Below are 15,043 nucleotides of genomic sequence, written 5' to 3'. Positions count from 1 at the left end.
TCTGTGGGTTGAACTCCCCTGGAATATGGAGGCAAAGGGACTGGGGCGGATCAGAAAGTCACCTGAAGGTCAAGTCTGAGGAAAAACATGACAGCAGAGATGTTACTGAAGACAAAAAATAGACTAGAAATCGGGAGAGCTGGAAGGCCTCCAGTTACTAGAGTTCATTTTTCCGAGGCAAACACATTAGCGAAGTCAAAGTGGAGAAACGAGGAGACCTGTACACTGCAGAAGATCCAGGGTGGTTGGGGACTGAGCAGGGCCGCAGACAGAGCTGCTGAAGGCGAGGAGTATTTGGCCAGGACCGAAGGTTTCCCCAGGGTGGGACCAGGTAACTGCTCTGTCCATCAGAGAGATGTCAGAGTTTCTGCCTGTAAGACAAGCAACAGTGATGTGAACAGCAATGAAAATGGACATAACAAATGAAAAGTATTTGTGCCCAAATAAGGTTTACAAGCCCTTAAATGCACAGTCCAGACCCCAACACCTTAAGATTTTGGTAACTGATTTGGCAGCAAAATCTGACCTGAACTGCCATGAGGCTATTTAGTCTTTCTATAACCCACTTGACTGATTTTTCAGACGTCACTGCAGAAAAATGAACACGTTTGATTACCAGACTCTGCTTGGGTTCCTGTGGTAGAGTTTATAGAGTATAAAGGGTATATGCGATATTTTCTGAAAGCTGAACGACTCTGAATTCCAAAGTATGGAATTCTAAGGGGCTATGGGAATGTGGATCTGAATTTTAGGGAAGTGGGGGAGTTCTCTAGGGCAGAGAAGGAAGCTCTGAGCTGCTGTGGGCGGGGCATGTGTCTCTGTTTCCCTCCAGGTAGGTCAGTCATAGTCAGGTGCAGGTTGAGGCATGGTGGACCCCTTCCATCAGTCAGCCAGGGCCTGGAAAGAACCAGGCCCATGATGGAGCAGGACCCTATGGGGCCTTCCCGGAGCAGACACCCCGCCCCTGCCACCATGTCCTCTGCCTGCCTCTTGTCTTTAGAAAAACTTTAGCCTTCTAGGCCTTCCCTAAGTTCCAACGAATAAATTTAATCAGAGAAGTGAGAAAATGCAGAAACAAAGGAAAACGGTCAAGCAAGACAAAATAATAATAGTTTAGCCACTAAACAAAGTCAAGGCCCTTTACTGCCTCCTCAAAGCTATAGATATTATTTGGAGCCATATCCTTGAGCTATTTTTTGCAGATACTGAAGCCCCCACTAGGTGGAAGAAGTTGACTGCGTGCCGCCCACAACCCAGACTGCTTGGAACCAGAAGGTTGACGATGTTGATTACCGGTTACCTCACCACCAACCAATCAGAAGAATGTCCACGCGCTGATCACACACCCCTCAGCCCCCTTGCCTCACCCTATGTTTAGAAACCTTTCCCTGAAAGCCAGCGTGGGGAGCTCAGATCTTTTGAGCGCTAGCTGCCAGGACTCCTTGCTTTGGCGCCCTGCAATAAATGCTGCACTTTTCCTTCACCACAACTTCATGTCAGTAGATTGGCTTTACTGCACTGGGGCCAGTGGACCCAAGTTTGGTTGGGTTAACAGGACCAGCACGGGGCAGGTTCTCATCTCTCCTCCGCCACCGCATCCTCTACCTCACTAGAAAATTCAGGTGAGGTCAAAGAAACACGACAGCACTTCGAGTTAGGTTTGTGGCAGTGTGACCATCACTTAGTGTTCATTTTTATTCTTCTTATTAACTCATGCCTGCTTCATTCATAGATAAAATTTCTTTTGAGGGTCCACACAGAGGATCGGGGTATCCCGTGCCTGTCATGAATCCAGCATTCTCAAGCAAGTGCTTTAACTGCAACAAGAGTTTAAGAATAAAATGCACGGTGCTCCGTGAGTACAGCGAACAGGGGGCTGGGTGGGGTCCCTCCGCCGGACCCACAAGGCGCGCCCGGGCTCGGCGGGGCAGAGCACGGGGACGCGCAGAAGGCCGCGCCCTCCCTCCACCCCTCGTCCAGCTGTCTGCAGACCGCGACCCGCACGCGGGCCCCAACTCCCCAGCAGCCCTCTATTCGCCTAGCCAGCACTCGCCCGCTCACCCGGGCCCCGCCTGCACCGCTTCCGCTTCCGGCTGTCGGGGCGGGGCTTCCGGCCGACGGGCGGGGCGTCGGGCTGCCCGGGCCCGGAAGCGGCGGCGGAGGCGCGGGCGCCGCAGTGTCGGCCATGGCTGTGAACCTGAGCCGGAACGGTCCGGCGCTGCAGGAGGCCTACGAGCAAGTGGTCAACGGGAAGTCCCCGACCGACTGGTGGGCGCCGAGGCGGCCAGGGGCGGGCCGGGGGCGGGCCGGGAGCGGGCTGGGGCCAGGGGGCGCGGAGCCCTGTCTGCCCCGCACCTGCGCCACACCCCGGGGGGGTGGCGGTCCCCACCCTGTCACCCCTTGCCCCACCGTGCGTGGGCAGGTTAAACCCGGCGTGGGGGTCCGGTGAGTCCCCAGCCCTTTCCCTCCGCTGGCCACCGGTCTCGGCCGTACGGGCCTCGTTGATGCATCCTGTACCTGGCTGTGCTTGAGGGCTTCGCCAGGTTCTCCTTTCTTGCCCGGGGACTTCCGTGGACAAAGGGGCCCTCCACAGCCCTCCTTGAGAAAGCGGAAGCTACGCCCGGCTTCTTCCAAACTCTGTGTTCAGGGATGGCCCTCTGAGGGTGGTCTGGCAGCCTTGCTTTGGAGATGTCAAGCAGGAAGGTGGAGGGGTTTAAGTCCCTGGTTCCCTGTGAATGTGTATTCGAGAACCTCCCTTTCTCCAAGAAGAATATACTTCATATTCCTGAGCTATGGGGAGATGAAGGAAAGGACGATGCTGGTTATGTGTTTGGGAAAAGGTCCCATCTTCCGTCCACCTCCCAGTGACATCCTTTCCTAGGTTGTCGGTGTTAGGGGCTTTATAGTCCTGGAAGCCTGGATCTGAAGTCTCTGGGAGAGCCCTGGGCAGCCCACACATAGGGCCTGCTGTCTGTCCTGCAGCTAGGGTTGTTTTTTGCATGGTAATTCTCTGTTATCTTCCTTTTTGCTTAAAGTGTGTTCACTGACCAGTTTTGAGAACTTGTACTTCCAAAAACTATGCTGAGTACGATCGAGTGAGGTGACCAGCTTTTGGGTTGGGAGCCTTTTCCCATTGCCAAGGGAGGGGCCCGCTGGGCGTGGCTGAGCTACTGTGGCTCTCTCCACTTGTCAGGTGCTACTGCTTTCTCGTGTCTACTTTCCCTAGTGCCCAGCACAGAGTGGCTTTTGTACAGTGTACTGTTGTGACACTGAGGGCATTGTTGCCTTGCCATTCCTTCACCCCCAAGCCTTTTAGGGAAGAGCTTCAGGACACCAGCTGCCTGGGTCTGCAGAATCTCTGGGGCCACGTCGATGTGGGCAGGTCTCCATTCACTAGCTGAAAAAATATCTAGATCCGTGTCACTTCCCTGCTTAAGCTCTGCAGTGGCTTCCTGTTGCATCATAAACACAGCCTGGACTCTTTGCCATGGCCGACAGGCTCCTGACTGCCCCTCCTGTTTACCGTGCTGTGGTCACACCTGTTTACCACCACTCTAGCTTTCTTTCTTTTCCTTAAACTTGCAAAGCAGTTTTCTCCTCATAGCTCTTGTTCTTTCTGCTTCCTCCGCATGGAGCGCCTTTCCACATCATCCTAGGGGGCTCCCCAGACTTCATTTCTCAGCTCTGATGTTGCCTTTTTGGAGAGGCCTTTCTGGATTCCTGTCTCCCTGGCTGCAGTACATTTTCCCATCTCCCTGGTTGACTGCCTTTAGGCATGCACCAGACACCCTCACTGGTTTTCTTGTCACCTTTGCTCTTCACCAGAAAGGGTGGGGTGGTCCCCATCTCTGTCCCTGATGTAGGGGTACTGAGAGCGGTGTGGAAAAAGTGGCAGAGGATATCAGAGCAAGAACAGGTGGTCTCCGGTTCGGCGGGTCATAACATGTTTCTCATGCAGAGTGGGTGCCCCGGGCCAGGCCCTGGAGCCAGGTGGGCTGGAGAGCAGCCACAGCATCAACTCTCCATACCGGCTCTTTCTCCTGGTTCCCCCAGGTGGTTTTTCCCCTAGCTTGTGGCATGTTTGCTCAGTTCCTGCTCCCACTGCACTATCTGACAGTATCTGACACTATCTGGTGGGTGTGTGTGTGTGTGTGTGTGTGTGTGTGCGCGCGCGCGCGCGCTATGTGCCTGCACAAGCCAACACACCATTTTTTTTCATGTCGGTTTGAAAGAAGGGTTGTTTGATTGAATGTGGTATGAGCCTCTGAACCGGGAACATTCAGGAAGGTGGCTTAGGCTGGAGCCCAGGGTGGAGGGGAATGAAGTCAGAGGGGTAGGTGGCAGGCACGGAGCGTGGCCTTTGCTAGCTGCTGGATCCCTTCTTGGAAAAGCTAAGCTGAGCAGCCATCTCCGTTTCTTGCTGCTTGTCCGGGGCCCCTGTCTTGTGCAGCCAGGGGCTTCTTTCCTCCGGGAGGAAGGCTGGTCAGGACTCTGGCCACCAGAGGCTGGATGTCTGCCACCACCCAATCTTCCTTTTCCCTGTTTTTCTGAGTGTTTCTCTCCTTCTGCACTCTCTCCTCTGCTGGGAAGCAGTGGTTCTTTCCTGGCAGTCTGTCCTCCCTCCCAGCCAGATCTCTGGACCTGGGTCTAATTTCTTCTGACTTTCTCAGGCTTAAGCAGCTCTGCCCAGTGGCATTAGCGAGGCCCTGGGGAAGCTGAGTGGACGTTGACATGGTTCCTGTCAGGCTGTTGACCCTGGAGCTTCTGTCTGGCGCGCCTCAGCAGGCCTGTGCCGTGGAGCGTGGGGTGATGATACCCCAGACCGGGTTTTGCCTTTGACTTGCTGTCTGATGGATTAGCACCCTCACCCTGTGGTCTGCCAGCACTCCCTGGAGCTGGGCTGCTGCAGAGTTCATGCAGATGTCTGGGCTTCATGTGGACTGCACAGAAGCCGCCTCTTCTAAAATGTTCTCTTTGAGTGACCTTTGTTCTGGTCAAGGGACCTTCCGTGGCCCAGATTTAATACAATTTACCATAATTTATAAGGCCACATCTTTACCAGAGTTCTTATGAATAATTAGGCTTACAGGAGAAGGGCGGTGTGACCCAGGGTCACCTGTGGAGACCTAAGGCTCTGCTAGATACAGCACGTGCCCAGCCAGGGAGCCTGTCTTGTGAGGAGCCTGACTGCGTGTTGAGTCATGGCCCCTGTGGTTTCCGGTGCCATATGCAACCGATAAAAGCCTGTGTGTGCTGGAAGGGCCTCAGGCCAGACAGACCTGCTCCAGCAACCCTTGAGGCTTCCCGGAAGACCACAGATATACACAGGGTCATTGGAAATGCACGTATTTCTCCTTCCTGCTTCTCCTTGGGGTGCTTTGGTTTCAGGAATATGCAGGTATCTTTTGTTTGTTCAAATGCACACACGTGGTAGCTAGGTGGGTGTTTCACACGTAAACGTGTAGAAGGTTGCCATAAAACTTCACAGCTTAGTTTTCTTCCGAGTGGATGTATGCTCCCCGTCTCCATAGGCTTGTCCTCACAACAGGCCGGCTGCAGCTGAGAAGGCTCAGCTCTGGGAGGCCCAGCGGCCTACTGAGGTCCCGCCTTGTAGTTCAGAGTGGGGTCTGGGTCAGCCTACAGGGCTACTGCCAGGCTGAGCTCTTTGGGGCGCAGCGTGAAGCCTTGGTGGGCACAGTGAGGGCAGATGGTGGTAGAGCCTGTTTGTGTTTTGTTTCAGGGCCCTCTTTACCTATGAAGGCAACAGCAATGACATCCGTGTGGCTGGCACTGGGGGTGAGTATGATAAGTGAGGAAGCAGATGGGCTCTTATGGACCATCAGGAGGCAGAAGCCCGGGAGGGAGGGTGAGGCGCGTGGAGGGGAGGGAGTCGTGACGTCACTGCTCCATCTCTGCTGGCATTTCAGCCGCCACAGCGGGAGGAAGGGCACTCAGGGTGCACAGGTGTCCCCTGCGTGTGGCGTGACTACAGTGACACCTCCCCTGGCTAAGGGTGAGCCTCCCCCACGTCAGTTTCATTCAATGTTCAGGAATTCCCTGGTGCCCTGATCGGGCCGGCTGCAGCCAGCCAGGCAGGACAGAGGCTCCCACTGAGCAGTGTGGGCCCCCTGGCACTCACAGCTCCTCCAGGCCAGCTTTGGGTTTCAGATGTTTCTAAGTGAAAATACCTTCTCCATGGCTTTCTCTGCCTGGTGGTGCGAGGCAGCGCTGCTCTCTGTCTGTGTTGTAGTTGGAAGAGCTGAGATGGGAGATAGGCCAGCCCACTCCAGCTTGCAGGCAGCCCAAGGCCGGGCCTGTGCTGCATCCTTAGCCCTGGGCTGCAGCTGGGAGGGTAACAGTCCCACAGAGCTGGGTGCTCGTGGTGGAGGAGAAGGTGCGGACACATCCTTCCCTCTGTCCTCTTCCTGCTGGGCACACCCTTACCCAGGAGAGGTCACATCAGTGCACATTGGTCCACTGGGACAGGGTGACCTGGAAAAGTGCTACTCAAATACGGGATGATAGGAAGTGCCTCAGGAAGAACAGGCTCTTGGCCAGTGCTGGGCAGAGGGGTAGAAACTGCAGGCCCCCCACCTGATACCCCTAACTCCTCGTTCCCAAGGCCAGCTCACCTGACCTGAGTGACACGGCTTCACTGTTCAGTGCATGTTCACCAGCATGTTCTCTGCTTGCCCCATGAATGGTTCTGGTGACTTGTTGGTAGAAAACGTCTCCCTCTTTCGAGTGCCTCTCCTTAGTGGTCCTCTTTCTAGAAGGACTGCCACTGACAGTGGTCTCAGGTGCAGTGTGATGCCATAGGGGACTGAGAATTGCAGAGCTCAGCTGAGTTTCATACCACCATCCTCAGTGGTATTCACAGGCTCTACTGTAAGAGCCCAGAGCAGGGCCTCAGGACTGCCCCAGGTTCCCTGGAGCCCTGTAGCTAAAATACCTGATCCAGGTCCTTCTCACGGTCTGAGGAGGTTTGGGACACCTGATGAGAACCCAAAACTCTAGTACATGCTGGGACTCACAGCCTGAGTGTCAGGGGAGAACGGCATAGGGTGGTTCATTTCTATGCCCCATCACTCCCTTATCCCCACTCAGAGAGTCTAAGAGCTGAGGCCCTATATGGCGGAGAGTTAACATCTGCTTGGGACCCTCTGGGTGGCCCTGGAGTCTGAGCAGACGTGGGTAAGGGCAGGGTGACTCACATCAGGCCCTGTTATTCCAGGGCGGTTTGTGGAGTCCAGGCAATGGTAAAATTGTTGCAGAGCCCCTCCATTTGGAGGTCTGGTGCCTGCCTGGTTTGTAGCGTAAATGACATTTTTACTTCCAGAATTACGTGTGGGTTTACAGGAGTGGTTTTTAGACTAGTGTGGCTTAAAAAATCACCTGAGGTGCCTTTCCTTCCTCCCTCCCTCCCTCCCTCCCTTCCTTCCTTTGTCTTCATTGCCTCTTAGGGGCTTCTCTTGTTGTGGTGAGCGGGGCTGAGGTGCTTTTCACAAATGTAGATCCTGGGTCCCATCCAGTTCTCATAAGTCAGCTTAGTGCGGGTAGTCCTAGGAATCTGGTTCAGACGCAGATGGGGCTGAGAACCCTGGTTTAGAGGCAGCTGGGGTTCCCTTTCCTGATGGACTAGGTGCCAGGGTGGGCGTGGGGTGCCTGGCCTGCCCCTGACTCTCCTTGTGACTGCTGCAGAGGGGGGCCTGGAGGAAATGGTGGAGGAGCTCAACAGTGGGAAGGTGATGTACGCCTTCTGCAGAGTGAAGGACCCAAACTCCGGCCTGCCCAAGTTTGTCCTCATCAACTGGGTATGTGGAACTTGAGGGCTTCTGAGTTCTCACCTAGGTGTGACCTGGAAAAACTCCCTTTTCTTCCTTTGTGCTTTGCCTTTCGTGAGTGGAGTGGAAGAGGACCTGACTTTAGAACAGCTTGAATCTGGTGAATGAACAGAATAGTGGATTAATTCAGTGTGGCCCAAAGAATACCTAGGGCCTTGCTAGTGCAGAATTCACTGTTCCAGCCCAGAACTACTCCTGTGAATGGACTACACACAATCACAGGGCACTCATGTTCTTGTCCCCTTCAGGGTAGTCATCCTGAGGGAACAGAGTGCCTGGATTAGGGCTGGGAGGGCACTGGGAGTATAGGACAGGGGCTCTAGTGAAGTGGAGCCCCCTGGGTGGGGACTAGGGAATTCTAAGGCAACGCCCCACAGTGGACGCTGGTGACCGTCCTGCTCCAGGAACCTCCCTGACTCGGAGGTATGGGGGCTCACCGTGTCCTCTGCTTTGGGGTTGTGGTTTGCTTTTTCCCGGGACACAGGGAAACTGCTGAGTCCCTGGAGTGGGCAGTGGCTTTGCGGGGAGACCTGGGTCACACCGAGGAATTGGCGGGTCATGCTGGGTGTGCTGTGTTGCAGACCGGCGAGGGTGTGAATGACGTGCGGAAGGGAGCGTGCGCCAACCACGTCAGCACCATGGCCAGCTTCCTGAAGGTGAGGGCTACTCTGTACAGGGCCTCACAGAGTTCACCAGGTCCCTAGGTTCCAGGGTGTGAGTGAGCGGGAATCACAGCCAGAGTCGGAAGTGTGCCTCACGTCCCGATGATCTGTCTGGACTTCAGGGCGTAGCCAGAGGCTGCTCTCGTCTTGCCCAGGAGGTAGCCAGAACCACCTGCAAGCTGGCTTCAGCGGGAAGGAAGGACGAAGGACCTTGAGGAGGCCCTGTTGGAGCTGGTCTTGGGGCGGGGCTCGGCCTTGGGCTGCATTTGTTTTATAAGTACAAACTTCTAGCAGTACTAGGAGGATTTGGACGAGAAGGAAAGCTGCTTCTGCTCGCAACCTCAACGTGCATGTTCCCTTTAACGCGTTCTTTCTGGTCCATTTCTGCACGTATTTATTTCAGTCATCATATAATGGAACCTTGTTTAACTTCAAAAGCATTTTGTATCAAAAAGCGTTTGTTGTTCACTTGTCAGCTTACTCTTTGCATTTCTTTGGTTACTGGCAAGGAGGCTCAGGACTTTGTTTTCTGGTTCTGCCAACGCTTCTTCAGATGCACCTCAGTTTCTCCATCTAGGAGCTGAAAGAGAAGGTCCCAAGCTTATTGGTATTTAGTAACAACAAGGTCATAGTTGTAACTTCTCAAGAAGAAATCAGTAACTTGCTTTTTGTAGAAAATGTGTTTGTTTCCAGATGACTTTGAAGGTTGGATTTCATTCACTAGAAAGAAGCCCTTTAATGCCGGGGCTGTCTTACAGCGGCACAGAACAGGCCACACCGTGGAGGGCAAGGGCCTCCCACGCAGGCTGGGACAAGAGCGATGGGTTTCCCTCAGCTGGTTTTTCTGAGGCCTCGGGACAAGCGTGCCTTGGTTCCTGGCAGGGTCTCCCGACCCTGAGCGCGGTGCAGCTGTTGCGCTGTGCAGGCCGAGGTGTGCGGCCTGTCTTCTCCTGGGATTGCAATGCTGCTTCTTCATTAAGTGTCGCTCCTGCTGCAGGGGGCCCACGTGACCGTCAACGCCAGGGCCGAGGAGGACGTGGAGCCCGAGTGGATCATGCAGAAGGTGGCCAGGGCCTCCGGGGCCAACTACACCTTCCACGGAGAGAGCAGCCGCTTCCATGACACGGGCCCCCAGGCCCCGGTGGTGAGTGCTGTGTGGGCCTGAGGTGGCCGGGCAGGAGCGCGCGGTTCTAGCTGTGGACCGATTCGGCCCGCCCTCAGCGCTTTCTCCCTCGGGGGCTGGGCTCCCCCTGCCTGGCTTCCGGTCCTGGAGCCGGACTGAGGTGCAGATGGTGACCCCGAGCCTGACAGGAGCAAGAGCTGCCTGCTGGTGAGGTGGGTGCTGGTGGGCATGAGGCGTGGCCTTTGACCCTGCCTGGTAGTTCCAGAGCCTCTTGTGTGTGCGCAGAGGTTCTCTGCGGGGAAATTCCATCCACCCTCCAGGCCGTGGCCCCAGAGTGTCCTGTGCCGCCCTGGATGGTGGTTGCTTTGGAGAAACTTCTGGTGGTGGACAGGGCAGGCCCCTCTGAGTTGTGGGCAGACGGACGCCTGTGGGCCTGTGGTCCGGTGCGGGATGGGAGCTGGGGTTCTTGGAGACCCTGTGGGCGCTGCCATGGCAGTCAGCTGTCTGAGGGCCCCTGTCCAGAGGCCTGCCTCAGAACTGCCCCGCCTCCAGGAATCTCAGGCAGGCCAAGGGGCCTTTCCTGCCTTGGCTTCCATCCACAGGGGCCTGGTGCAGCCAGAGACTCCTCCAGTGTTGTCTGGGGTTGAGCTTCCCCACTTGTGGTTTCCAGGGCCTTTCAGGCCCTCTTGGTATCAGTCTCCTTATGGGCCACCGGGCCAGGCGCCACTCCGCCTGCCGGGTGCCATCCTAACAGTTCTTACCTGCATGCTCTGCTCTGTCGACGACCCTGTAGTGAATTCTCTGTCCGCCTCAGGGCTCTGTGTACCAGAAGACCAACGCCGTGTCTGAGATCAAAAGGGTTGGCAAAGACAGCTTCTGGGCCAAGGCAGAGGTAAGTGCCGCCCAGGGCATGAGGATGAGAGCTGGCATTCGGTCTGGTCCCGTATGCAGCAGACAGGAGGAAGTGGTTTACTCGCTGTGTCTCGGTTTTTCCTACAATAAGCTCCTAGATCAGATGTCCTTGGTAGCACCCATTCGCAGATGGTTGAACTAGGGGTCAGAGGTGTTAGGGAACAAGGCCAGGCAGCGAGTGTTGCTGTAGAGCCCACACTTGACCGCGGCCCGTGCGGGCTGCCTGGGCGGGTCCATGCCGCCGGCAGCGCCGAGGCCGAGGGGGCAGCCGCCTGCGCCTCTCCCCGCAGAAGGAGGAGGAGAACCGCAAGCTGGAGGAGAAGCGGCGGGCGGAGGAGGAGCGGCGGCGGCTGGAGCAGGAGCGCCGAGAGCGGGAGCTGCGTGAGGCCGCCCTCCGGGAGCAGCGCCACCAGCAGCAGGGCGGCGAGCCCGGGCCCCACAGGTGCGGCGGTGCTGCCCCCACCTCCTCTCCCCTCCCGAGGGCTGTCCCCCAGGGCAGGGGAGGGGGGGCCGAGGCCTGGGCTGCAGCTTTTGCCTCTGCCCCTCCCAGCAGGAAGTATGAGCAGCAGGAAGTGCTTTCAAGGAGCGGAGAGGAGCAGGTGAGTCTTGAGGGCCAGAGTGATGCGCGCGGGTCCCCGACCAGCTGAGGCTCGTCTGGGACAGGTGCGCAGGCTGCCTGCTGTGAGCCGTGGTGGCCGTGTGGGTCCCTCCAGATGCACACACCCCACCCAGCAGGCCTGAGGGAGGCGCTTACTGGGAGGGGCCTGCAGCCTGCTGGGGCAGATTAGAACGTGGGACACGTGGTGTGTCAGGGCCGTCAGTGGAGAGGAGAGCCAAGGGCAGAAGCTCAGCCCGGCATGGACCTCCGCCTGATGCTGGAAGAGGCCTGTGAGCCCCTCAGCTTTGGTGTTTTGCTTCCTGACCCCCTGCACAGCTGCAGGGAGCCAGGCAGGCCGATGGCTCCCGGATCCTCATTCACTGCCGGCTCCGTGCGCGCTCCTTCAGGAGCCTGTCTGTCCACAGCCAGCACACCCACGGGAGATTTTCAAGCAGAAGGAGAGGGCCGTGTCCACCACGCCCATCTCCAGCCCCCAGCCAGGTGAGACTTTGCTCTGCGCCCAGCTATGAGGCAGGGGAAGGCTGAAGGGGAGCCTGGGGTCCCAGGGCAGGGCCCCCTGACTTAGTGACAGATGTATCAGAAGGTGAAAGGGATGAGTAAGGAGAGCCCGTGCTCATGAGGGTTGCTTCTTGCACGGGAGCCGGGGACCTGGGTGTCCCCTTCCTGCTCTTGACGTGGTGGGAAAAGAGGGGCCGTGTGTGGCTCTAGAGTGGACACCCTCCAGCCCCGGCCCTGTAAATCCCCCAACGTTGGGCTGTTAGCTGGGTCTCGGGCCTGCATCAGTCACCTCTCTGGCCCCCAAAGGCTATATTGGACTGCACTGCTGGTCAGCTCTCCAGCACTGCACGTGGCCCCCAAGGGGCTGCTTGGAGTGTACGATGTGTGTGTGTGTGAGATGTGTGCACAGCGGGTGGTATTCCTGCAGATGCTGCATGTCCCTGTTCGCTCCCTGTATGACAGCCACTGTCCCAGAACAGGTCCACCCTCCGGGCAACACAGGGCACAGAAGGGGCAGAGAGGACTCGGCTCTTCCCCCTTTCCAGCAGTGTGATGTCTTCGATGTTTACCGTTGGTTTGCAGGCAAGCTGAGGAGCCCCTTCCTGCAGAAGCAGCTCACCCAACCGGAGACCCCCCTCAGCAGAGAGTCAGTTCACGCCACCTCAAGGCCCAGGGCAGGCAAGGCTCTCGGCTGCCCTGTGGGGAGTTGGGGGTGGGAGGGAGACGTGGCATGTCCTCTCCCCTCCCCTGGGTCAGAGTGGGCCGTGTCCTCCCGTGCAGATCCCCGCCAGGAGCCGGTGCCCAGCGCCCCTCCGTGCTCGGTGCCGGCGGAAGAGGAGGCCGTGTACGAGGAGCCCCCAGAGCAGGAGACCCTCTACGAGGAGCCTCCAATGGTGGGTTCTCTGCAGCAGGGCAGATGTGTGAAGGGCCCATGTGCCCGGAAACGCGCTCCTTGGCTGTACGCATGCCGTGGCTCCCTACCTGTGAATTACCTTGTTTAATTTTGGAGCATCCCGTGCCCCGTGTGCCCTCCCCCCAGGTCTGCCGTGAGCCCTGGTCACAGGCAGGGTTGAATCTGGGTAACCACGATCCCAGACTTCTCTTCTTCTTTCCCATCCGTGGGCAGGTGCAGCAGCAAGATACCAGCTCTGAGCGCATTGACCACTACCCGGGGCTGAGTGGGAAAGGGCTCTGTGCCCGGGCCCTGTATGACTACCAGGCAGGTAACGTGCTGCAGCCCTGCCACCTCAAACCACAGGGCCCAAGATCAGGAGGCAGGATTTGCGGACTCCCTCAAGGGGAGAACCCCGGGGCGTGTCGGAAGGGAAGGCAGGAGGGTGCGAAGGGAGAGTGGGTGGGTGCCCTGCACAGCTCAGGCCTCCCCACATGCTGCGGGCAGCTACTTGCTGTCCACTGGTGTGAATCCCAGTTGCCCGCCTTGTCCTAGTGCCGGAAAGTGCGACTAGAGAAGAGGGGCCAGGCCTGGATGCCAGTGCCCCTGCTGACCCTGGGTAGAGGCCTCAGGGAGCAGGCTGATGTGTGGAAGTGCTGTGCTCCAGCCTTTCGCTGGGACAGTGAGCCCAGGGCCGGGCCCCGTAGGAAGGTGTGTGCTGGGGGAGTGGCCCCAGGAGCAGCGTCAGCACAGGCTGAGGGCCGGCTGGCCCAGGGCCCTCAGCACCGCATCTGGGCTCACCTTCTTTGCAGCCGACGAGACCGAGATCTCCTTCGACCCTGAGAACCTCATCACGGGCATTGAGGTGATCGACGAAGGCTGGTGGCGTGGCTACGGGCCGGACGGCCACTTTGGCATGTTTCCCGCCAACTACGTGGAGCTAATTGAGTAAAGGGCCCCGACTGCTGGCCGAGGCCAGGGGCTGTGCTTCCCCTCCCCTCCCAGACGTGACTTCCTCGTTGCTGGCAGAGGTGGCGTGAGGGCTGTGTACGGCACTTTTCTAGGAATGGGATCCCCCTGATGAGGGCAGGCCCTCGGGCTCCCTCTGGCTTGGGTGGCTCGGCCTCTGTTGCCCCAAATGCAGCAATAACCTGGTGATCTCCAGACGTGCTTCCAGCAGCTTCCCAAGTCCTTCCAACCAGCCTGGTCCTTGACCCCCAACAGAAGACACTGAGCCAAGCCTGCTCAGGGCCAGCCTCTTAGTGACCTCTGCCCAAGGGGTACGGCACTGCCCGTCTGCGGGGGCGGGTCTGAGCAGGGGCATCTAGAGGTCTTCTTGTGCACTTGCCTTCTTTTCCTTTTCCTCTTGGCTTTAAGGGACAGTGTCTGTAGCTTCAGTGACCCTTGGGAACAGTGAACTTAGAGTTTATGACCAAAGTCAGAGTGGGTCATGACAATTTTGGTAGCAGTCTTTCTGGAACCTGCTCTGTGCTCCCCATTTCTCTGTCCCTCTGCCTGGGCTCTGGGCAGTGGAGATAGGGACAACCAAGCCCCCATCTAAGTATGTGAAGGAAGAGGTGAAAACATCAACAGACACTGCGTGTCCTTCCACATGGCTCACTCTTGTCTGCTGGCCCCGGTGTGCACCTCAGTTGATACGGTTTAGGGAAAGTAACCATGGTGGCCTGTTCCTACTGTCTTTCCTTCTTTCTGCCCCAGCCTATCCGTGCCTGCTTCTGGAGTAAGAATTGCCCTACACCGGCCCTAGCTCCCATCCCTCCTGTTGTAGCCCTCATGTGTGCACCCTCAGACCTCTGACCAACCCTTAGCCACCTGGAGGAGGCATAAAGGTCAATGTGTGACTGCAAGTCAGCCTCCTGCATTTCAGTTCTCGGGGAGGGGCCGAGGGCCCCCCTGACCCCTGCCATGGGGAGCCTCCTCCCACGCAGGACAGCCAGTGTGCACGTGTGCCTGGAGTGAGGCACCTGCACCCACAGAGCGTCTGGGGAATTAAGCTCTTACGCTTTGGGAGGTGCCAGGTGAAAGCAGCTTGGGGCAGAGGATGCGCCGAGGGGGCTGTCGGCCCAGGTGGTGGCCAATCCCAGTCCCCCCTCCCCACCTGGCTGCAGATGGCGTTTCCTGTCTTAGGCTGAGCTGCAGGCAGGCCTCACCGTGTCCTGATTTCTTAGGACAGCCTCCAGGGCCCACCCCAGCTATGAAAGCCCCTTGAATCAGGTATTGCCAGCTTTGAGGCCACCTGTGGGCTTGTCTGTCCCGGGACAAGGGGACCCCCGTGGGTCAGGGCTCAGGGTACCACCTTGCCCTTCCCACCCTGGGGCAACCAGGACAGTAGAGGACAACCAATGTGAAGGAAGTGGCGTGTTGGCCACAGTCCTAGCTCGCCATGGGGAGGGCTGGGTCACTTGGACTCTCCCTAAGTGACCCTGGACACTCGGATTTACAGCAGGCTTGCCAAGTGGCTCTGCTGCTTTG

General features: G+C 57.6%; 2 protein-coding genes across 16 annotated transcripts in view; both read left to right on the top strand.

Annotated features, from left to right (window-relative positions):
• UBE2D4 (ubiquitin conjugating enzyme E2 D4) overlaps nt 1–1,489 on the top strand; it is a 29,163-nt gene extending 27,674 nt beyond the window's left edge. Inside the window, exon 6 of the mRNA XM_067745726.1 lies at nt 1,203–1,489. Within this exon, the coding sequence (XP_067601827.1) occupies nt 1,203–1,209 (7 nt within the window). The 3' untranslated portion in view covers nt 1,210–1,489. The remainder of the gene's footprint in view (nt 1–1,202) is intronic.
• Nucleotides 1,490–2,109: 620 nt separating this feature from the next.
• DBNL (drebrin like) lies at nt 2,110–14,418 on the top strand. 15 transcript variants are annotated; one of them, XM_067745718.1, is made up of 13 exons: nt 2,110–2,268; nt 5,741–5,796; nt 7,702–7,814; nt 8,426–8,500; nt 9,504–9,650; nt 10,444–10,521; nt 10,832–10,983; nt 11,095–11,140; nt 11,547–11,640; nt 12,241–12,336; nt 12,439–12,551; nt 12,785–12,881; nt 13,363–14,418. In XM_067745718.1, the coding sequence occupies exons 1-13, from the start codon at nt 2,186–2,188 to the stop codon at nt 13,500–13,502; spliced, it is 1,290 nt and encodes a 429-aa protein (XP_067601819.1). In that variant the 5' UTR covers nt 2,110–2,185; the 3' UTR covers nt 13,503–14,418. The 15 variants fall into 15 exon arrangements, with proteins under 15 accessions (XP_067601819.1, XP_067601813.1, XP_067601808.1 ...); XM_067745712.1 differs by having other exon boundaries at nt 12,415–12,551; XM_067745707.1 differs by having other exon boundaries at nt 11,476–11,640; nt 12,204–12,336; nt 12,415–12,551.
• The last annotated feature ends 625 nt before the right edge of the window (nt 14,419–15,043 follow it).

Source organism: Pseudorca crassidens, chromosome 8, assembly GCF_039906515.1.
Source record: "Pseudorca crassidens isolate mPseCra1 chromosome 8, mPseCra1.hap1, whole genome shotgun sequence".
Lineage (NCBI taxonomy): Eukaryota > Metazoa > Chordata > Mammalia > Artiodactyla > Delphinidae > Pseudorca > Pseudorca crassidens.
The sequence above is the reverse complement of the archived record's forward strand: the minus strand, read 5'-3'. Positions and strand labels throughout refer to the sequence as shown.

What these genes read in the sequence shown, in the direction of transcription:
- DBNL (XM_067745706.1), top strand. Translation starts at nt 2,186, where the DNA reads ATGGCTGTGAACCTGAGCCGGAACGGTCCGGCGCTGCAGGAGGCCTAC. An exon ending in CGGGCCCCCAGGCCCCGGTG is followed by an intron (nt 9,651 to 10,443) that starts GTGAGTGCTGTG and finishes TGTCCGCCTCAG; the next exon opens with GGCTCTGTGTACCAGAAGAC. An exon ending in CCTGTATGACTACCAGGCAG is followed by an intron (nt 12,882 to 13,362) that starts GTAACGTGCTGC and finishes CCTTCTTTGCAG; the next exon opens with CCGACGAGACCGAGATCTCC.